At 34.2% G+C, this 19,641-nt stretch overlaps 1 protein-coding gene across 1 annotated transcript; it reads left to right on the top strand.

Annotated features, from left to right (window-relative positions):
- The first annotated feature begins 11,962 nt into the window (after window positions 1-11,962).
- LOC127122057 (albumin-1 A-like) lies at window positions 11,963-12,689 on the top strand. Its single transcript, NM_001427563.1, has 2 exons — window positions 11,963-12,057; window positions 12,141-12,689. The coding sequence occupies exons 1-2, from the start codon at window positions 12,009-12,011 to the stop codon at window positions 12,482-12,484; spliced, it is 393 nt and encodes a 130-aa protein (NP_001414492.1). The 5' UTR covers window positions 11,963-12,008; the 3' UTR covers window positions 12,485-12,689.
- Window positions 12,690-19,641: the final 6,952 nt, after the last annotated feature.

The following is a 19,641-nucleotide window of genomic DNA, read 5'->3' as shown; positions in this document are numbered from 1 at the left end:
TTGAGTTTTCAAATATGCCACCTCAAAAGATAATGACTCAAAATAGAAGTAGACTACAAAATATAATGACAATGACATGAGAGTCAGATACTCAGGTACACCATAAATTTTAATTAAAAAAGCTTTTGTAAATACAATTCTAAAGTTATTGTACTTACCAAATTTTCTAAACTTTTAAATATAGGAGGTTTTCTTCACAATTTCAGTAACTATAAATGAAATTGATGATACGTTTGGATGACATTACATTGGATGTGAAAATTGTATGAAGAAACTTAAACAAAAAGCTCATGAATTGAAATATCCTTCATGTGAAACATCGTCCATTGTGCATTGTTTTTATTAAAAATTATGCATTGTTTTTGGAAATTGTGCATTGTTTTTATTAAAAATTGATAATTAATTTTTTCATTGCTTTTCCAACAGAAACTTTCCATTTTTAGATTACTTAACATGTTCCATTGTGGCACAAGTTAACATTAACCATTAATATAATATATAAAACATGTAATCACAGGTTCAAGATAGTGCTGAAAGTGTTCGATGAAACTGCTAAAGCAACTTTGACATTGTTTGATCAAGAGGCACAAAAGCTACTCAATAGAACAACTCAAAAGAACTTCAGTTATTATCCTCTGACGCCGAGTCACTTTTCATACGCAAATTAAAGACTCGGAAATTCATTAAAGCAAAACAAAAGAACAACAAAGCCTCATCTAAGAATAAAATAACCAAAAACCATAAAATTTGATTCCAATTTTGAAGACTTATTTGATGTTTCATCTTGCATTTCCATTATTCATATATGTATTAAATTTCAATTAAAATTGTACTATTTTATTTTGGTATGCTAATGTTATTATCTATATTATAGAGTTTTTATAATAAATAATATCTACTATAAATAAATAAAATATTTAATTCAACGACTTCTATTTACCACTCGCATGAACTTCTTTACCACCCGTGCATCGCGCGGATCCTATGTATTAGAAGTAATTCATATTTATTAGTTGTACTATTTTCTTAGCCCCTAAGTTTGTTAGAGGGTATTTTAGTATTTTATCATATTCTAGTAACCCTAGTTTTAGCTTATAAATAGGGTGGCAATCATTGTAACTTTTATCATGTTTTGTAGCCGTCATTTTCTTAATAGAATATTTTCGTTCATCATTTTTTCTACCTTTGCACCAACAATTGGTATCTAGAGCTCCGGTTCGGATTCATTGGGAAACACGGGAAACACGAGTGAACGTGAGGTCTTGTGTGTTTGATTTTGATTCTTAGATTCGTGTTGAATCTTGAACAAAATCTGATCAGAATTTTTAATTTTGTGGGTTGGGAAACAATGTGAGAAATCTGAGTGTACTGTGCAAGGTAGAAAGATGAACGGAAACGGCAACATGAACACCAAACTTCCAGTATTTGACGGTAAAAACTGGAATCGTTGGATGATCCAAATGCGTGTACTGTTCGGTGCTCAAGATGTTCTAGATCTTGTCACTGATGATTATGTTCCGGTAGCAGCAGATGCGACGGATGAACAGAAAAACGCGCAGAAGGAAGTAAGGAAGAAGGATCAGAAAGTATTGTTCTTCATTCATCAATGTGTTGATGTAAATGTGTTTGAGAAGATTGCAGATTCAACGACAGCAAGGGCTGCGTGGGACACACTGGTTAGATGTTATGGTGGTGACGCATCAGTGAAGAAGGTGAAGCTTCAGTCCTTGAGAAAGCAATATGAGAATCTCAACATGAAGAATAATGAGAAAGTTTCTGAATACATCTCCAGAGTGATTCTGATCAATAATGAGATGAAAGCGTGTGGAGAAACTCTTTCTGAAGAAACAATCATGGAGAAGGTATTGAGATCCCTTACCTCTCAATTTGATTACATTGTGGTAGCAATAGAACATTCCAAAGATCTGAGCACCATGAGAATTGAAGAGCTGCAGAGTAGTCTAGAAGCGCAAGAGTTGCGTTTGACTGAGAGAACTTCTGAAAGGGAAGTAGAGCAGCAGGCTCTGAAAGCAACTTCTGATAGGAGGTATCAGAAGCAGTCAGAAGCCAGGAGAAGATCTGGTGGTGGTCAGAAGTCAGAAAGCTCAACCTCTGATAGACAAAAGAATGCTCAAAAGGGAAAAGAGAAGTATGACAAGAAGAAGATCCAATGTTACTGTTGTAAGAAGTTTGGTCACTTTGCTAGAGACTGTTGGTCAAACAAGGAGAGAAAATCAGAAGAAGCAAATATAGCCAGAAGTTCTGATAACGAATCTGTGCTATTGATGGCCTCTGAATCTGATGATATGGATCTGATAGACTGGTGGTATATGGACACTGACTGTTCAAATCATCTTACTGGAAACAAGAAATGGTTGGTTGACTTTGACTCTGAAAAGAGGACAAAGATCAGATGTGCTGATGACAAATATCTTAATGCAGAAGGTATGGGAAATGTCAGAGTGATTCTGAACAATGGGAAAACAGCATTGATTCAGAACATGTGGTATGTACCTGGCATCAGAAGCAATCTGATGAGTGTGGGACAATTAATTGAGAAAGGTTTTTCAGTTACCATGAAGGACAATCTTCTGAAGCTGTATGACTGCAATCAGAAGTTGATTATGGAGTCAGAACAAGGAAGGAATAGAACATTCAAGGTGAATGTCAGAACTGCAGACTCAGAATGTCTTAGTGCAACAAGTGCTGAGAAGGAGAGTGAGTTGTGGCACAGAAGATTTGGTCATTTGAATTTCAGAAGCTTAAAACATCTGAATTCAAAGAAGTTGGTACATGGAATTCCTGCAATTAAGAAGCCTGAAAAGTCATGCAAAGTTTGCATGGAAGGAAAACAACCACGATTGCCATTTGCGTCAGAAACTGCTCCAAGAGCAAAACATGCCTTGGGAGTTGTACATTCTGATGTGTGTGGTCCATTTCCAGTAGCATCGATTGGAGGGAATAAATACTTTGTGTTATTTGTTGATGAATTCACAAGAATGACATGGGTATCCCTTATTAAGTTTAAACACGAGGTGTTTGATGAATTCAAGAAGTTCAGAATGAAGGTTGAGAATCAGAGTGGTCAGAAGTTGAAGATTCTTAGAACTGACGGTGGAGGTGAGTATAACTCCAAAGAGTTCCAGAAGTTCTGTGAGGAGAATGGAATTGAGCATGAGGTTACTGCTCCTTATACCCCTCAACACAATGGTCTTGCTGAAAGAAGAAACCGCACTTTGCTTGATATGGTGAGAAGCATGCTAAAGGAGAAGAAACTTCCTCAGAAGCTCTAGGGAGAAGCTGTTGCCACTGCAACGTATGTACTCAACTGATGTCCTACGAAGAAGTTGAAGGAAATAGTTCCAATACAGAAGTGGACTGGAGATAAGCAAAGTGTTAGTCATCTGAAGGTGTTTGGTTCTGTTTTCTATAAACATGTTCCAGAAGCCAGAAGACAGAAGCTGGATGATAGAAGCAAAGTGATGATTCTGATAGGGTACCACAGTACAGGTGCATACAAGCTCTATTGTCCAGAAACCAACAAAATTGAATTCAGCAGAGATGTGATTGTGAAGGAATCAAAATTTTGGAATTGGGATAAGTCTCAATCTGATTCTGATGTTAGAACTTCTGAAGAAAGGTCAGAGTTAAGAATTTCTGAAGTTGGAGTAAACTCTGACGTTGATTCTGATTCTGATAGTGATTCTGACTCTAGAGAAGACTCAGAAGATGAAGGTGACTCTGATGATCCAGACTCTGATGACCCAGACTCTGATGGTAATCCAGATTCTGGTGGCAATTCAGACTCTGGAAATATGCCATCCCCTGAAGATGGTCAAAGCTCTGGAGGAAGTCAACCATCTGAAGCTAGAAACTCTGAAGCTCAAGACTCTGAACAAGTTCAGAGACCACAAAGAATCAGAAACATCCCCAGAAGATATGCAGAATTTAACATGCTGCAAGACACTGAAGTAGACTCTGAAGGAGAAGTTATTCAGTGTGCCATGTTAGTAGACTCTGAACCCATAAGTACAGAAGAGGCTCTTAAGCAGAAGCTCTGGATGAAGGCCATGAAAGAAGAACTTGATGCTATAGAGAGAAACAAGACTTGGAAGCTGACAGAACTTCCAAAAGACAAGAAAGCCATCAGCGTCAGATGGGTTTTCAAGCAGAAGTTAAAGCCAAATGGTTCAATTGGCAAACATAAAGCAAGGTTGGTAGCCAGAGGATTTCTACAGAAACCTGGGCTGGATTACTCTGAAGTGTTTGCACCTGTAGCAAGACATGAAACAATCAGAATGGTGATTGCAATAGCTGCTAACAAGAATTGGCCTCTGATGCATTTAGATGTAAAATCTGCATTTCTGAACGGTCCATTAGAAGAAGAAGTTTACGTGTCACAACCTCCTGGATTTGTGAAAAAGAATCAGGAAGGGATGGTGTACAGATTATACAAAGCTCTATATGGATTGAAACAAGCACCCAGAGCTTGGAATCAGAAGATTGATTCATTTTTCAAGAAGCAAGGCTTTCAGAAATGTGAGATGGAGTACGGTGTCTATGTTCAGCATACTTCTGAAGGAAATATGACTCTGGTGTGTTTATATGTTGATGACATACTGCTGACTGGAAGTTCTGAACAGGAGATAGCCAAGTTCAAGAAAGTTCTGATGAATGAATTCGAAATGACTGATCTAGGCAAAATGACATACTTTCTAGGGATGGAGTTCAGATACTCTGAGAAAGGTATTATTTTGCATCAGCTCAATTATGAATTAGAACTTCTGAAGAGATTTGATCTGAAGAATTGTAAGATTGCTGTCACACCTTCTGATACAAATCAGAAACTGGATTCTGACTCTGATGGAAAGGATGTGGACGCTACAACCTTCAAACAGTTGGTTGGTTCTCTGAGGTATTTGTGCAATACCAGACCTGATATTTGCTATTCAGTTGGGATGGTTAGTAGGTTCATGAGTAAACCTAAGTGGTCCCATTACCAAGCTGCTGTCAGGATTCTGAGGTATATCAAGGGAACTCTGAAGTATGGAGTATTATTTCCTTCTGGAAGAAAGGATGAGTCAGAACTTCTGAGTTATTCAGATTCTAATTGGTGTGGAGACAGAGTTGACAGAAGAAGTACGGCTGGGTACTTATTCAAATTTCTGGGAGGTCCCATTTCTTGGTGTTCCAAGAAGCAACCTGTCGTGGCGTTGTCAACTTGTGAAGCTGAATACATTGCAGGTGCTGTTACTGCATGCCAAGCTGTGTGGATTCTGAATCTATTGCAGGATCTGAAGATTAAAGTAAACAAACCTCTGAAGCTGATGATTGACAATAAGTCTGCAATCAATCTTGCCAGAAACCCAGTGTTGCATGGGAGAAGCAAGCACATTAAGACCAAGTATCATTTTCTGAGACATCAAGTTCAGAGAGGAGTGTTAGAAGTTGTACACTGCAGCACTCAGAAACAGTTGGCAGATGTTCTGACGAAAGCTATCAAGACTGATCAATTTCTCAGATTAAGGGATGGAATTGGTGTTACAAGTTTTGATGGAATATGAATTAAGGGATGGTATTAGAAGTAATTCATATTTATTAGTTGTACTATTTTCTTAGCCCCTAAGTTTGTTAGAGGGTATTTTAGTATTTTATCCTATTCTAGTAACCCTAGTTTTAGCTTATAAATAGGGTGACAATCATTGTAATTTTATCATGTTTTGTAGTCGTCATTTTCTTAATAGAATATTTCCGTTCATCATTTATTCTACCTTTGCACCAACACTATGCTAGTAATTTAATAAATATAAATTATTTCCATCTACTTCACATTATATATAATGGAAATTAATTTCTTCAACTTTTCTTAATAATTTACTAAATCTCTATTTCGACTAAACCTCTATAATTCCTATTGTCACTTTTCTTACCCTTAGATCTTATTTTCTGCATATTTATTTTCCGCCGCTAATTTTTAAAACAATTTTATCAAAATATTTTTAAACATTGATAATGATAAATAATGTTTTTCAAATCACCAGTTTTCTGAAACTCACAATTCACCCTCCCCCTTATTCTTGTGAGTTGAGTCACATGTCCAACAATACGTCTCATACCCAAGAACCTAAAGAACCCACTACCCGAGACTTCTGCCACGAGATAAGAAGTAATATCTCAAAATACACACACACGGAGAATTCCCCAACTAGAAATCATGACAATACCTGGTCTTTTGGGTATCCCCGACCTACTTAACACAAAAGGAGAAAATTCAGCCAAACTCCAAATCTTGAGAAGAACCTAGGAGAGACTCATCTCTTCACCAACGAGACAACCTCCCAAAGATGCAAACCATGCCTTCCTAAGGGGAGTAAAAACCTCAAGAAATCATCACTACTAGGAAAAATACATTTAACTCAGTTAGATATGAGGTATATCCTCAGTTTCAAAGGTGAGGTAACGAAAGGCATTATTAAAAGTGTACTACTTTATCTCTCGATTTTAACTCCACCGAGGAAAAAAGGTAATAACTGTAATTGGTTTGATCCCAAACAACTACTAATTCGTTTTATTTAAAGATGTTACTTTACCTTTCGGTATATATATATATATATATATATATATATATATATATATATATATATATATATATATATATATATATATATATATATATATATATATATATATATATATATATATATATATATATATATATATATATATATATATATATATATATATATATATATATATATATATATATATATATATATATATATATATATATATATATATATATATATATATATATATATATATATTCTTTGTTTTATTAATATACAAAGTTTATAAATTTACATGTAAAAAATATAGAATAAATTTTGAATCGGATTCATCATCATCTCTATCGTTAAGATCAAATGTTGGATCCTCATTTTATTGAATCATGGAAAGATCAAATGTTAGATATTGCATGTATTTTTTATGATATAAAACAAAACAAAAAAGGTTAGATAAATAAAATAAATATTCATTTATATGATAAGAGATTATGCAAGAAAATCAACTTTGAACCAAAATATTTTTCTGCTCTTGTAACCCATCATACAGAACTTTTCCAAACTTCTTTAAGTTTCAATGTTTTTATGACAAATGATTTCATTATCAATGTGATTTTATATATATATATATATATATATATATATATATATATATATATATATATATATATATATATATATTATATATATATATATATATATATATATATATATATATATATATAATATGCCATTAGTCTTGTGACTGTCTTTTAGGTATCACGTGGATCACTAATGTTTTTCATGGAATAATGTGATGGTCGTGTATTGAGTGTTGGTACTCAGTAAATGGACAATAAATATTTGTTTAAGGACGAAAAAGAGACTGAATAAACACACTTATTGTTACCCTCGATTATGAGAAAAGAACGAGGTAAATATTTTTTTAAAATAAAAAATACAAAAAATTAAGTACTTTTATCCTCGGTTTTTACAAACATTGAGGTAATAGATTACTTCTATTGTCAAAATAATGGTGAATGGAAAATAGTTGAAGCAACATGTATTGTTACCTTTTTCAATATTCTACCATTCACCAATTTCTTTGTGTGTTACAATAATCATACAAATCACTATATTTTAAGCAACATTATAGTATGATTAAGAATCAATTTCTCAAAGTTGTCAACCGAATAAAGGAATACATATTATAGAAAGTTTTCTTTGATTTACAACTTTGGAAAGTTATTCCAAAAGAAAAATATGTTTTCTTTTACATTAAACATGTGCAAGAGGTGGTAACAACAACAACGACAACGACAACAACAACAACATCAACAACAACAAAAACAACCACTACTTTAAAAAACACATTTAATCTCAAACACGAAGTTGATTTAACCTCGACTATAGAGGCGGGGTAACGAAGGGTATCATGAAAACTCTTCACTATACTCATTGGTTTTATAATAACATAGGGGATACTTTAAATGATCATTGACTTGATCCCCAACAATAGTTTTTTTATATTTTTAAAACTAACGCCATATACATCTCGGTTTATGGTCAAAACTGAGGGAAAAGACGGTTTTTAAAAAAATACTCATTACATTGTTTATACAAAATATTAATAAACTAATTTGTTTACAAACTGCATTGTTTATATGGAATATTACATTTTCTACACATAATATTAAAGTAGAAATATATAACAAATTTTGAAACAAATTCATCATCATCGCTGTTAGTGAAGAACAAATATTAGATATCGTAGGGAAGAACAAATGTTGAAGATACTCATTTCATTGATCTTAGAGAAAATCAAATGTTGAATGTAATATATTTTTTATGGCTTTTACATTCATTTGTTTCGGATATAAAACAAAAATAAAAGACTTGATAAATAAAATAAATATCCAGCTATATGATTATTTAAGAACACAAGCCTTGGACCCAAATAATTTTCTGCTCTTGCAATCCATCATAAAGATCTTTTCCTAAATAAAATAAATGCTTCTTTAAGTTTTAAAATTTTCATGTGAAATGTTTCATTATCAATTTTTAATATTCAAAATACTTTTATAATGTCTTTTAGATTTCATGCGAATCACTAATGGTTGTCTTGAGTATTGATACTCATTAAGTGAACGACAAATGTTTGTTTAAGGACGACGAAGAAACTCAATAAACGCATTCATATTTTACCTCGGTTATTACTCAAAACTGAGGTAAACTGTGTTTGTTTTTAAATAAAAAATACAGTAAAATATATTTCATCGTAAGCGCCACATACCTCTCGATTTCTACAAAAAAAAAATCGATGGGTGTAAGCTTTTTTTTTAATTACATTGTTTATACAAAATATTAAAATAAATTGTTTAAATAAATCCATATTTTGACAATTGATTCTTGGAGAACAACAAATTTTTTCAAGTTATTCTTGGAGAACAACAAATCTTTGTTGTTATCCAGATTTTATTATATATCCTTTATGTACATTATTTTCAAGTTCAATGGATTGCATCCATTCAATTTCTAATAAGTTAATTGTTCCTCCATGAGAATTGTTTTTCTCCACTTGCAATCCATCTCAGAGATCTGTTAAAGTATTTCATTATATTGAGTAAATATATTCATGGCAAATACTTTCACAAAAAAAAGAACATGATACATGTGCTTGCAATTTACAACATGTTTGAGAATAAATTTCTCGATATTGTCAAGCAAGAAAAGAAATATACTATGGAGTGTTTTCTTTGATTGACAACATATGAAGATTTTTTCAAAAATATAACAACATCAACACCGTTATGCCGTGATGGATTGCCAGAGCAAAAAATGTGTCTTGTTCAAGATAGAAGAACATTGATTTTTTTCTTGCAATCAATCACAAAGTATGATGCATACAAGTTTGGAGCGACTATATATAAGTTAGATTTAGGGTAAAATCTTATTATCTAATCCCCCGGTTATTAAAGATAATCGAAAGAATAATCATTAATTTAGTCAAAAAAGAAAGACACAACTTTTAAAGAAACAAAAACATAAAATATTGTTGTTGGGATTCGAAGTATGTCCTGAGTTATTTTTCTCTCACATTATACCTCGGTTTTTTGTTGAGTGAGGTGAAAGTTTTATCATGAAATGTATTATTTATAGTAGTGAACAACAACAACAACATCATTATGTGAGATAAATTGTTAGAACAAAAAAAAATGATTGGTTAAAGGTTGGTGCAAGAAGAACAACAATATATAACCAAAATAAATTTATATCTTACAATCCATCACAAATAATAATCTTTACGAGTATGGAGTGGTTGAATATGTGAGTTAGGTTTAGACTAAAACTTAGTGAAATCTGGGTATCGTATCCCCTCGATTATTAGAGAAACAGATGGAATAAAGTATTTAATAATTAAATAAAATCTTAAATCAAAAGAAAGACGTCACTTTAAAGAAAAAAAATAAAAATTATCGTTGTAAGGATTCTAAACATGTATCCTGAATTCGTTTATCCCACGTATTTATAGATAACCGAGAGAATAAATAATAATTTATTGAAAAAAATTACATAAGAAATAGATGACAATTTATTGGGTGAGGTGAGTGCATTGTTATAAAATGTAATATTTTTAATAAAACATATTTAACCTCTATAATATCAACCCAAGGCAATGGCAAATCTAAAAAATCCCTCCACCGTTACGCCCAAATTAACAAACTTCAAATCCTACACTCCCAAGTGAGATACCTTTTTTTACAATCTTAATAAAATTAAAAACTATGTGACTATTTTTTTTCACATCAAACTTTCACACCTAATGATTTCACCTTACCTAATCACAAAAGAGAGCAGTCTCATAACGAGCTCCGCCTCCTAAACAAACAAAGGAAGCCTCCGGATAAATCCGTCACTCCCTCCCTTCTACTCAAAGACAACATAAAATTTGTAAAACACAAATATGAAATTAAGTTATTATTATTATTATTATTATTATTATTTAAGAGTAAGCATATCTTGTAATGATTCATGAACTAGGCTTCCAGTTTCCGAAAAGAAAAATGCTTTTGGATATTATATCTAGAAGTGTTAAAAAAGCCCTAAATGAGAAAGCCCCAACAATTGGGCCCCTTATTCGGCCCAATTTTTTTAGGCCCCCTACTAAATCAATAATTTTTTTGGCCCCTTATTTTTAAGCCCCATCTTATTTTTGGTTTTTAAGGGGCTTAAGTGAGGGGCTCAAAATATAATTTATTTGAAACAAAATATTTTATTTTTTTAAATATATACTTTAAAAATAATAAAAAAATTAAAAAATTAATTTTTTTCTGAAAAAAAAGTAAAAATTATTTTCAGAAATTAAAGAAAAAAGTTGATTTTTTCAAGAAAAACACTAATTTTTTTCAAAAAAAATAACATAGTCGATTTTTTTTAAAATATTTAAATTTTTTATTTTTTCTGAAAAAAGTGATATTTCTGAAAAAAAATTATTTTTTTCAAAAATAGGAAAAAAGATGATTTTTTCGAAAATACAAAAAAAAATTGATTTCTTTTTAAAATGATAAAGGCGATTTGTTTTTTAAAAAAAAAAAAATTTTCGAAAGAAAAAAGTTGATATTCTTCAAAAATAAAAAAATTAATGTTTTCCAACAAAAAATCGATTTTTTTTCGAAACATAAAATGTCATTTTTTTATAAATAAAAGAAGTCGATATTTTCAAAAATAATAAAAAAAATGTGATTTTTTTTAAATTGCCTTTTTTCGAAAATAAAAAAAACCGACTTTTCCCGAAAATAGAAAAAATATCGATTTTTTCCGGAATAATGAAATCGATTTTTTTTATTAAAAAGGTTAGTTTTATTTGAAACAAAATCGATTTTTTATGAAATTAAAAAAGTCGGTTTTTTGGAAAAAAAAAATTCATGAAAATAAAAAAAAAAATTCTTTTAAAAAAACAAATTTTTCTTTAAAAAATCAATTTTAAAAAATGATGGGGCCTTAAGGCCTCAATTGAATTTTATGGGCCTTTATTTTAGGGGCCCCATATATTTAAGGGCTCATTTATTTTTTAAATTTTGGGCCCCCTATATTTTTGGGGCCTTAAAAATTAGGCCCTGGCCCCCTAAATTGACACCTCTAATTATATCTATGCATTAATATTTATTTTACACTTGTTAGTCCACAAAACACGATGCAAACTTGTTACTTTGGTATATTGCCACACTAGCTATCTCCCAAAAAATATGCATGATTTGGTTTGATATATTGCCACAGTCGCTAGCCCCCAAAAATTCATGCATGTATTGAAATTTAATTATGTTTATCATATCGCTTTTTTTACATTTACCGTCAGCTATGGTAAGAAGACGTCTCTATAAATTGCTTCATACAAGAATGAAATAATGCAACATAAAACAAAGGTCTCATAAAAACAAGTGTAGCTGGTTTTCTTTCGATCAAACAATGGCTTCCGTTAAACTCGCTTCTTTGATCGTCTTGTTTGCCACATTAGGTACGTAATTTATCCATCTTTCTTACCAATATAATACATGCATCTTTGGTTGTTCCAATTTTAGTTGACTTTGCCAATTGCAGGTATGTTCCTGACAAAAAACGTAGGGGCAGCAAGCTGCAATGGGGTTTGTTCTCCATTTGAGATGCCACCATGTGGCTCTTCAGCCTGTCGATGTATCCCTGTTGGTCTAGTTGTTGGTTACTGCAGACATCCATCTGGAGTTTTCTTGAGGACGAATGATGAACACCCTAACTTATGTGAGTCTGATGCCGATTGTAGGAAGAAAGGAAGTGGTAACTTTTGCGGTCATTATCCTAATCCTGATATTGAATATGGATGGTGTTTTGCCTCTAAATCTGAAGCAGAAGACTTTTTCTCTAAGATTACCCCAAAAGACTTGTTGAAGAGTGTTTCCACTGCTTAATTTCCATATCCAGAACAAAACCATGCATGCAAGACATGGTGAAGCTATCTAGTACTTTAAATAAACAAACTTTGTTTCCAACATAGGAGTTGGATTTCTAAGACACGCATCACAATTCCAATAAATGTTATATGTGCATGGTTGCAGTGTTGTAATATATGCAGTTTCTTTTCAAATAATAAATCTTATATCACAATTAGAAAAACGTCAGGCTTAAATTTTGGTAGTTATTCTATAAAATTTGGTGTGATGAACAACTAAATTGATGGAAGAATTCAAGTCGCACTTATATTTAGTAATAGTAATTGACTTCTAAGGTGGATGACAATTTAAAAAGTACACTGGAATTGATAGTTATGCAGTATGAGAAATTATCGGAAAAATAGAAGGTAGTATTATTTAGAGGAAGAAGGGGATCTGAAAAATTAAAAAATGACCTCACATATTCTGCACACCTTCTCTTGATTATTCCCTTAGTATATAAAGCCTCACGTGTCCTTCAAACAAAGATTTGGCAATTTGTTTCTCTCTCCACGTCTCACACCGCTTTCTTTCTCCTTGTGGGTCCTGCTGCCAGCTGTCTTGATCATTACATCACCACCCCTTTGAAAACAACCTTGTGCTCAAGGTTGAATGTAGGATAATTGTGTTAAAAGTCTGCCATATATTCACATGTAGCTTCTCCATAGACGTGTTATCCTATTGAATTAATATTTGGGGAATTTTGATGGTTTCCTGTAATAGTGTTCTTGCCTGCAGGACCTCTAAAGGTTGGATTTGTTGGAAATAGACCCTTTTGTGTTTAGGAAAAGTGTGTGGGAATATTAGAGGGTTGAATAAAAACTTGGAAGGTAGGAGAATTATTTATGGAAGAGAGAACTTTGTATTTTTGCTTGATTCAAAAGTGTTGGATTACATCTCTATTTATAGTACTTTAAGGAGAACTCTAGACACACTAATTCTAGAGAGTTCTCAACTCTAGATATTCAAAGAGTATTCTAGAGAATATTACAATCTTAAGAAATATCTAGATACTCTAAATACTACAAGATTTTTCTAGAAACATTATCCAATATAAACTAAGCCCAAATAACTAAGTCCAAAATCAAATAATAAAATTAGGCCCAAATCAAGTTTAATATTTCAACATCCCCCCTTAAACTTGATTTGTGACTCCAAGCATATTCCTTAGCTTCACGAAAGTTTCCAGTTTGAGTGGCTTGGTGAAAATGTCGGCAGCTTGATCTCTAGACATCACATACTTCAACTTCACCTTCTTCTTCTCGATGCATTCTCTTATGAAATGGTAACGAGTGTCGATGTGCTTACTTCTTTCATGAAATACAGGATTCTTTGCCAAAGCAAGTGCTAATTTATTGTCAACACATATTTCAACAGGATCTTCTTGTGGCACTTTTAATTCTTTCAACAAATTTCTTAGCCAAACTGCATGACAAACACATGATGTGGCGGCAACATACTCAGCTTCACAAGTCGACAGTGTGACGATAGGTTGCTTCTTTGACATCCAAGTGAAAGCAGTATCTCCCATAAAGAACACAAAACCAGTAGTGCTCTTTCTATCATCCAAGTCTCCACTCCAATCACTATCACTATAGCCAATAATCTCATAATTGTTAGAAGAGTAATAGTGCAAGCCAAAATTTGTTGTACCTTTGATGTATCGAAGGATTCTTTTTGCCGCCTTGAAGTGAGTTGTTGTTGGAGCTTCCATGTAGCGACTTACGACTCCTACAGCATAGAGAATATCCGGCCTTGTACTTGTCAAGTAACGCAGACTTCCAACCAAACTTTTGTAAAGAGTTGGATCAACAAACTCTCCATTTTCATGCTTACTCAACTTGCTTCCACATTCCATCGGGGTGCCAACTGGATTGGCATCATCCATCTTGAACTTCTTAAGGACTTCTTTGGCATAACCTTCTTGGGTGATAAAAATTCCTTTGTCTTCTTGCTTTACTTCGATGCCGAGATAATATGCCATGAGCCCCATGTCTGTCATCTCAAATTCATTTGACATGTCTTTCTTGAACTCTTCGAACATGCTTAAATTGTTCCCTGTGAAGATCAAGTCATCAACATATAAGCACACAATCAAAATATCTCCACTTTGCGCTTTAATATAGAGTGCATGCTCATATGGACACTTGATGAAGTTCTTGTCTTGAAAGTACTTGTCGATTCGAACATTCCAAGCTCTCGGTGCTTGCTTGAGTCCGTACAATGCCTTCTTCAACTTCAAGACTTTTTCTTCTTGCCCTTTTACTTCATAGCCTTGTGGTTGCTCGATATAAACTTCTTCTTCGAGAAAACCATTCAAGAAGGCCGACTTCACATCCATTTGATAGATCTTCCATTCATTTTGGGCTGCCAAAGAAATGATCAGTCTAATAGTTTCAAGACGAGCAACGGGGGCAAATACCTCATCATAGTCAATTCCTTGTCTTTGACTATATCCTTTCGCCACCAATCTTGCTTTGTATCTCTCCACGTCTCCTTTTGCATTCTTCTTTGCCATGTACACCCATCTTACTCCAATTGCTTTGTGTCCTTGTGGAAGTGTAGTAAGTTCCCATGTATCATTCTTCGTGATTGACTTGATTTCTTCTTCCATGACGTCTCTCCACTTTACATTTTCAACTGCTTCTTGATAGCTTAGAGGCTCGCAATTACCCAAAAGGCAAAAAAGGTTAATGTCATTTATGTTTTCGGTTACCTCATAAAGCTCTTCAATACTCCTTAGTCGTGGTGTCCTCTCACTTGAGCTTGTTTCATCCAACCTTGGTGTCGGTGAGGCCGGTGGTGTAATATTTTCTTCTATCATTGGTTGTTCCATTTCGTCTTCTTCTTCAAAGTAAGGAAGAAAATCGTACCTGTCTTCTTGAAGACTCCAATCCCAATAATCTTCTTCTTCGAACTCCACGTCACGACTTATGACGATCTTTCCACTATTTGGATTATAGAGCTTGTAACCTTTGGAGCTTGAGTCGTAACCGACGAATACATACTTCTCACTTTTATCATCGAACTTTGTTCTCCTTTCATCAGGAACGTGAGTATAGGCAATGCTTCCAAACACTTTGAGGTGAGAGATCCCAGGCTTCCTTCCACTCCATGCTTCTTGTGGTGTCTTCTCATGCACGTTTCTTGTTGGGGAACGATTTGTCAGATAAACCGCACATGCCACTGCTTCGGCCCAAAACTCTCTCGGCATCTTCTTGCTCTTAAGCATGCTTCGCACCATGTTAAGTATGGTCCGATTCTTTCTCTCTGCTACTCCATTTTGTTGTGGTGATCTTGGCACTGTTAATGGACGGCGGATTCCATGGTCTTCACAATATTTTTGGAACTCATTTGAAATGAACTCTCCTCCTCGGTCAGATCTCATGGCCTTAATGGAAAGACCACTTTCTTTCTCCACAAGGGCTTTGAACTTCTTAAAGTTTTCAAACACTTCTGACTTCTCCTTCAAGAAATAAACCCATGTTTTTCTAGAATAATCATCAATAAAGAGGAGAAAGTATTTACTCTTACCAAAAGAGTTTGGATTGATTGGTCCACAAACATCAGTGTGTATGAGCTCTAGCGGTTTTGTCGCTCTTGACGTTGATTCCTTTGGAAAGCTTTTCCTAAATTGCTTCCCAACTAGACATCCTTCACATAGTTGGTTTGGGTGGTTTATACTAGGCAAGCCTCTCACCATTTCCTTCTTTGACAAACATTTTAGACTATCGAAGTTGAGATGTCCGAATCGTAGATGCCATAGCCACGAAGAGTCGGTATAGCAAGTCTTGAGACACTTTGCAACATCATTTTGAATGTTCAAAAGGAACATTCTATTATTTGACATAGGCACCTTAGCAATCAAGTTATGTCTACAATCTCTTAAGAAAAGACTATGTTCTTTCAAGTGGATGTCATAGCCTTTCTCTAATAATTGTCCCAAGCTCAAAATATTATTCTTCATGTTAGGAACATAATAGACATTGGATATGAATTGATGACTCCCATTCTTTAAGCGTATAAGAATTTTACCTTTGCCTTTGACCGGTATCTTTGAGTCATCTCCAAATGAGACATTGCCAGTTGTCGCTTCATTGATCTCTACGAACATGCTTCGATCGCCACACATGTGATTGCTTGCGCCGGTGTCGAGGTACCATTTGTTTCTTTTCTCTTCAACTTGGTTTTGGCACGCGAGCAACAAAGTTTCTTCTTCTCTGCCTTTTTCTTCTACAAAGTTAGCTTTCTCCACAACTTTCTTCGAGAATCTACACTCAGATGCATAGTGACCGATCTTGTTGCAGTTGAAGCACTTGATTTGTGATTTGTCACACCTCGACCATGAATTTCCTCTTCCACGACCTCTTGTTGCATGTGGATTCCAACTTCTTTCTCCATTATTAGAGTAGTTGTTGTAACTGCCTCTTCCTTCTCCTCCATGTCCTCGTCCACGCCCACGATCTTGGCCATGACCTCGTCCTCTTTGGCTCTTGTAGTTCGCATAATTTGCTTCCTTTATGTTGAGTTGTAGTAGTTGCTCCATAGCCTCCTTTTGTTTAATTTTTCTCTTTTGTTTTTCTTCGTATGCTTGTAAGGAACCCATGAGTTGCTCAATAGTCATGGTCTTTAAATCCTTGTTTTCTTCAATGTTGGTAACAATGAAGTCAAAACTTGGATTTAAAGTGCGAAGTATTTTCTCCATGACTTTTACCTCATCAACATCTTCACCATTTCTTTTAAGTTGATTGACTACGGCTAATACTCGAGAAAAATAATCAGAAATTGACTCGGACTCTTCCATAAATAAACGTTCAAAATCACCTCTAAGAGTTTGAAGACGAATTTTTTTCACCTGTTCCACTCCTTTGTTGCAAGTTTGAAGTTTGTCCCATGCTTCTTTGGCCGTCGTTGCGTTGGAGATCTTCTCAAATGTATCTTCATCCACCGATTGATAAATGAGGAAGAGAGCTTTCTTGTCTCTCTTTCTTGACTCCCTCAATGTCTCCTTTACACCTTGACTTAGCGAGGCTTCATCTTGCTCATTGAAGCCTTTCTCAACGATATCCCACACATCTTGAGCTCCTAGTAGCGCCTTCATCTTGATACTCCAATTGTCATAGTTGTTCTTTGTGAGCATCGGAATTTGAAAAGGGAAACCTCCATTCGCCATTTTTTAGGACCTTGAAGCTCTGATACCACTTTGTTGGAAATAGACCCTTTTGTGTTTAGGAAAAGTGTGTGGGAATATTAGAGGGTTGAATAAAAACTTGGAAGGTAGGAGAATTATTTATGGAAGAGAGAACTTTGTATTTTTGCTTGATTCAAAAGTGTTGGATTACATCTCTATTTATAGTACTTTAAGGAGAACTCTAGACACACTAATTCTAGAGAGTTCTCAACTCTAGATATTCAAAGAGTATTCTAGAGAATATTACAATCTTAAGAAATATCTAGATACTCTAAATACTACAAGATTTTTCTAGAAACATTATCCAATATAAACTAAGCCCAAATAACTAAGTCCAAAATCAAATAATAAAATTAGGCCCAAATCAAGTTTAATATTTCAACAGGATTATGGGACTGTTTCCAACTTCACTAAGGAGTAGTGGTAAGTATGGATATTTTTCATTTCCACGAAAAAGTTTTAACTGTGAAACATGGAACACAGGATGTATGCGTGGCGCTTCCATCAATTTAACTTATATGCAACTTCTCCAATCTTGGCCATAATTGGGAAAGGACCAAAGAAACGCATACCCAGTTTTTTTTTCTTTCTTAATGTGATTGAGTGTTGTCTATAAGGCTGTAATTTCACTAACACCTTATCTCCCACCTACAGTTGCAGGTCTCTTCTTTTCTTATCTGCTTGATGTTTCATAGCTTGTTGAGCCCTTGTCAAATTCTGTTTTGGTTGAGTCAGACTCTCATCTCTATCTCTGAGTTGCTCTCTAACCTCTTAGGGATCTGCTTTTTTGGGTTCGTATCTCAGAATGAACGAATGGTCTCTTCCATATAAAGCCTTAGATGGGGTCATACCAATTCTAGTATGATATGTCGTGTTATACCAGAATTCGACCCACGTCAAGGCCTTGGACCAAGCTTTTTGATTGTCAAAAGTGAAACATCTCAAATACATTTCTAAACATTTATTCAGTGCCTCAGATTGACCATCCGACTGGGGATGATAAGCTGATGACATAGCCAAAGTTGTCCCTTGTAATTGAAATAAGTTTTTTCCAAAACCTGCTTGTGAAAACCTTGTCCCTATCCAAAACTATTGTCTTCGGCATGCCATGTAACTTAACAACATGTGTCATAAATGCCTTTAGGACCGACTTGCTATTGAAATCAGATTTCATAGCTACCAGGGAGAGTATGAGCAAACATGGCCTGTTGGCATATAATGCATTCTTTAATAAACTAATTGATTGTATTTTTTATTGCAGTCCAATAAAACTGAGCACTTGTTCTAGCTAAATTCCTTGTGACACCAACATGACCTCCTATTGGAGTGATATGAAATTACTTTAGAATGACTTGAATTAAAGGATTATTGATAGGTACAACCAACCTTTTCTTCCATAACAACAACCCTTCTTTGACAGTGTAGTGAGGATAGGCTTCTGGATTTTGAGTGCACTTGTGAATTAATTCTCGCATTTGTTCGTCTTGCTGGTTTGCAGCTTTTAACTCTTCTATTATGCTTGCTTGTGGGCCAGACCAGCATAACATTATCATCCTAGACAAAGAATCAGCAGCGACATTTTCTTTCCCCCACTTTATACTCAACGGTGAAATCGTATCCTAGGAATTTATGTAACCACCCATATTGTTATGGTGTTTCCAAAGACTGATCTAACAAACTTTTTAAACTCTTTTGGCCGGTCTTGATAACAAACTTATGACCTAACAAGTAATTTCTGAATTTAGCCATTTTGATGTAACGTGGCTCCGACACCGATGCTTGATGCATCTGTTTCTAGAACAAAAGGTTGCTGAAAATCAGGAAGTGCTAAAATAGGTGCAGTTGTCATTGCTTACTTTAATTGTATAAAGGATTTATCCGCTGTTTGATTTCAGCAAAATCCATCTTTCTTTAATAACTCAGTCAAACCATTAGCAAGTTTTGC

Source organism: Lathyrus oleraceus, chromosome 1 (genome assembly GCF_024323335.1).
Source record: "Lathyrus oleraceus cultivar Zhongwan6 chromosome 1, CAAS_Psat_ZW6_1.0, whole genome shotgun sequence".
Classification (NCBI taxonomy): domain Eukaryota; kingdom Viridiplantae; phylum Streptophyta; class Magnoliopsida; order Fabales; family Fabaceae; genus Lathyrus; species Lathyrus oleraceus.
The sequence above is the reverse complement of the archived record's forward strand: the minus strand, read 5'-3'. Positions and strand labels throughout refer to the sequence as shown.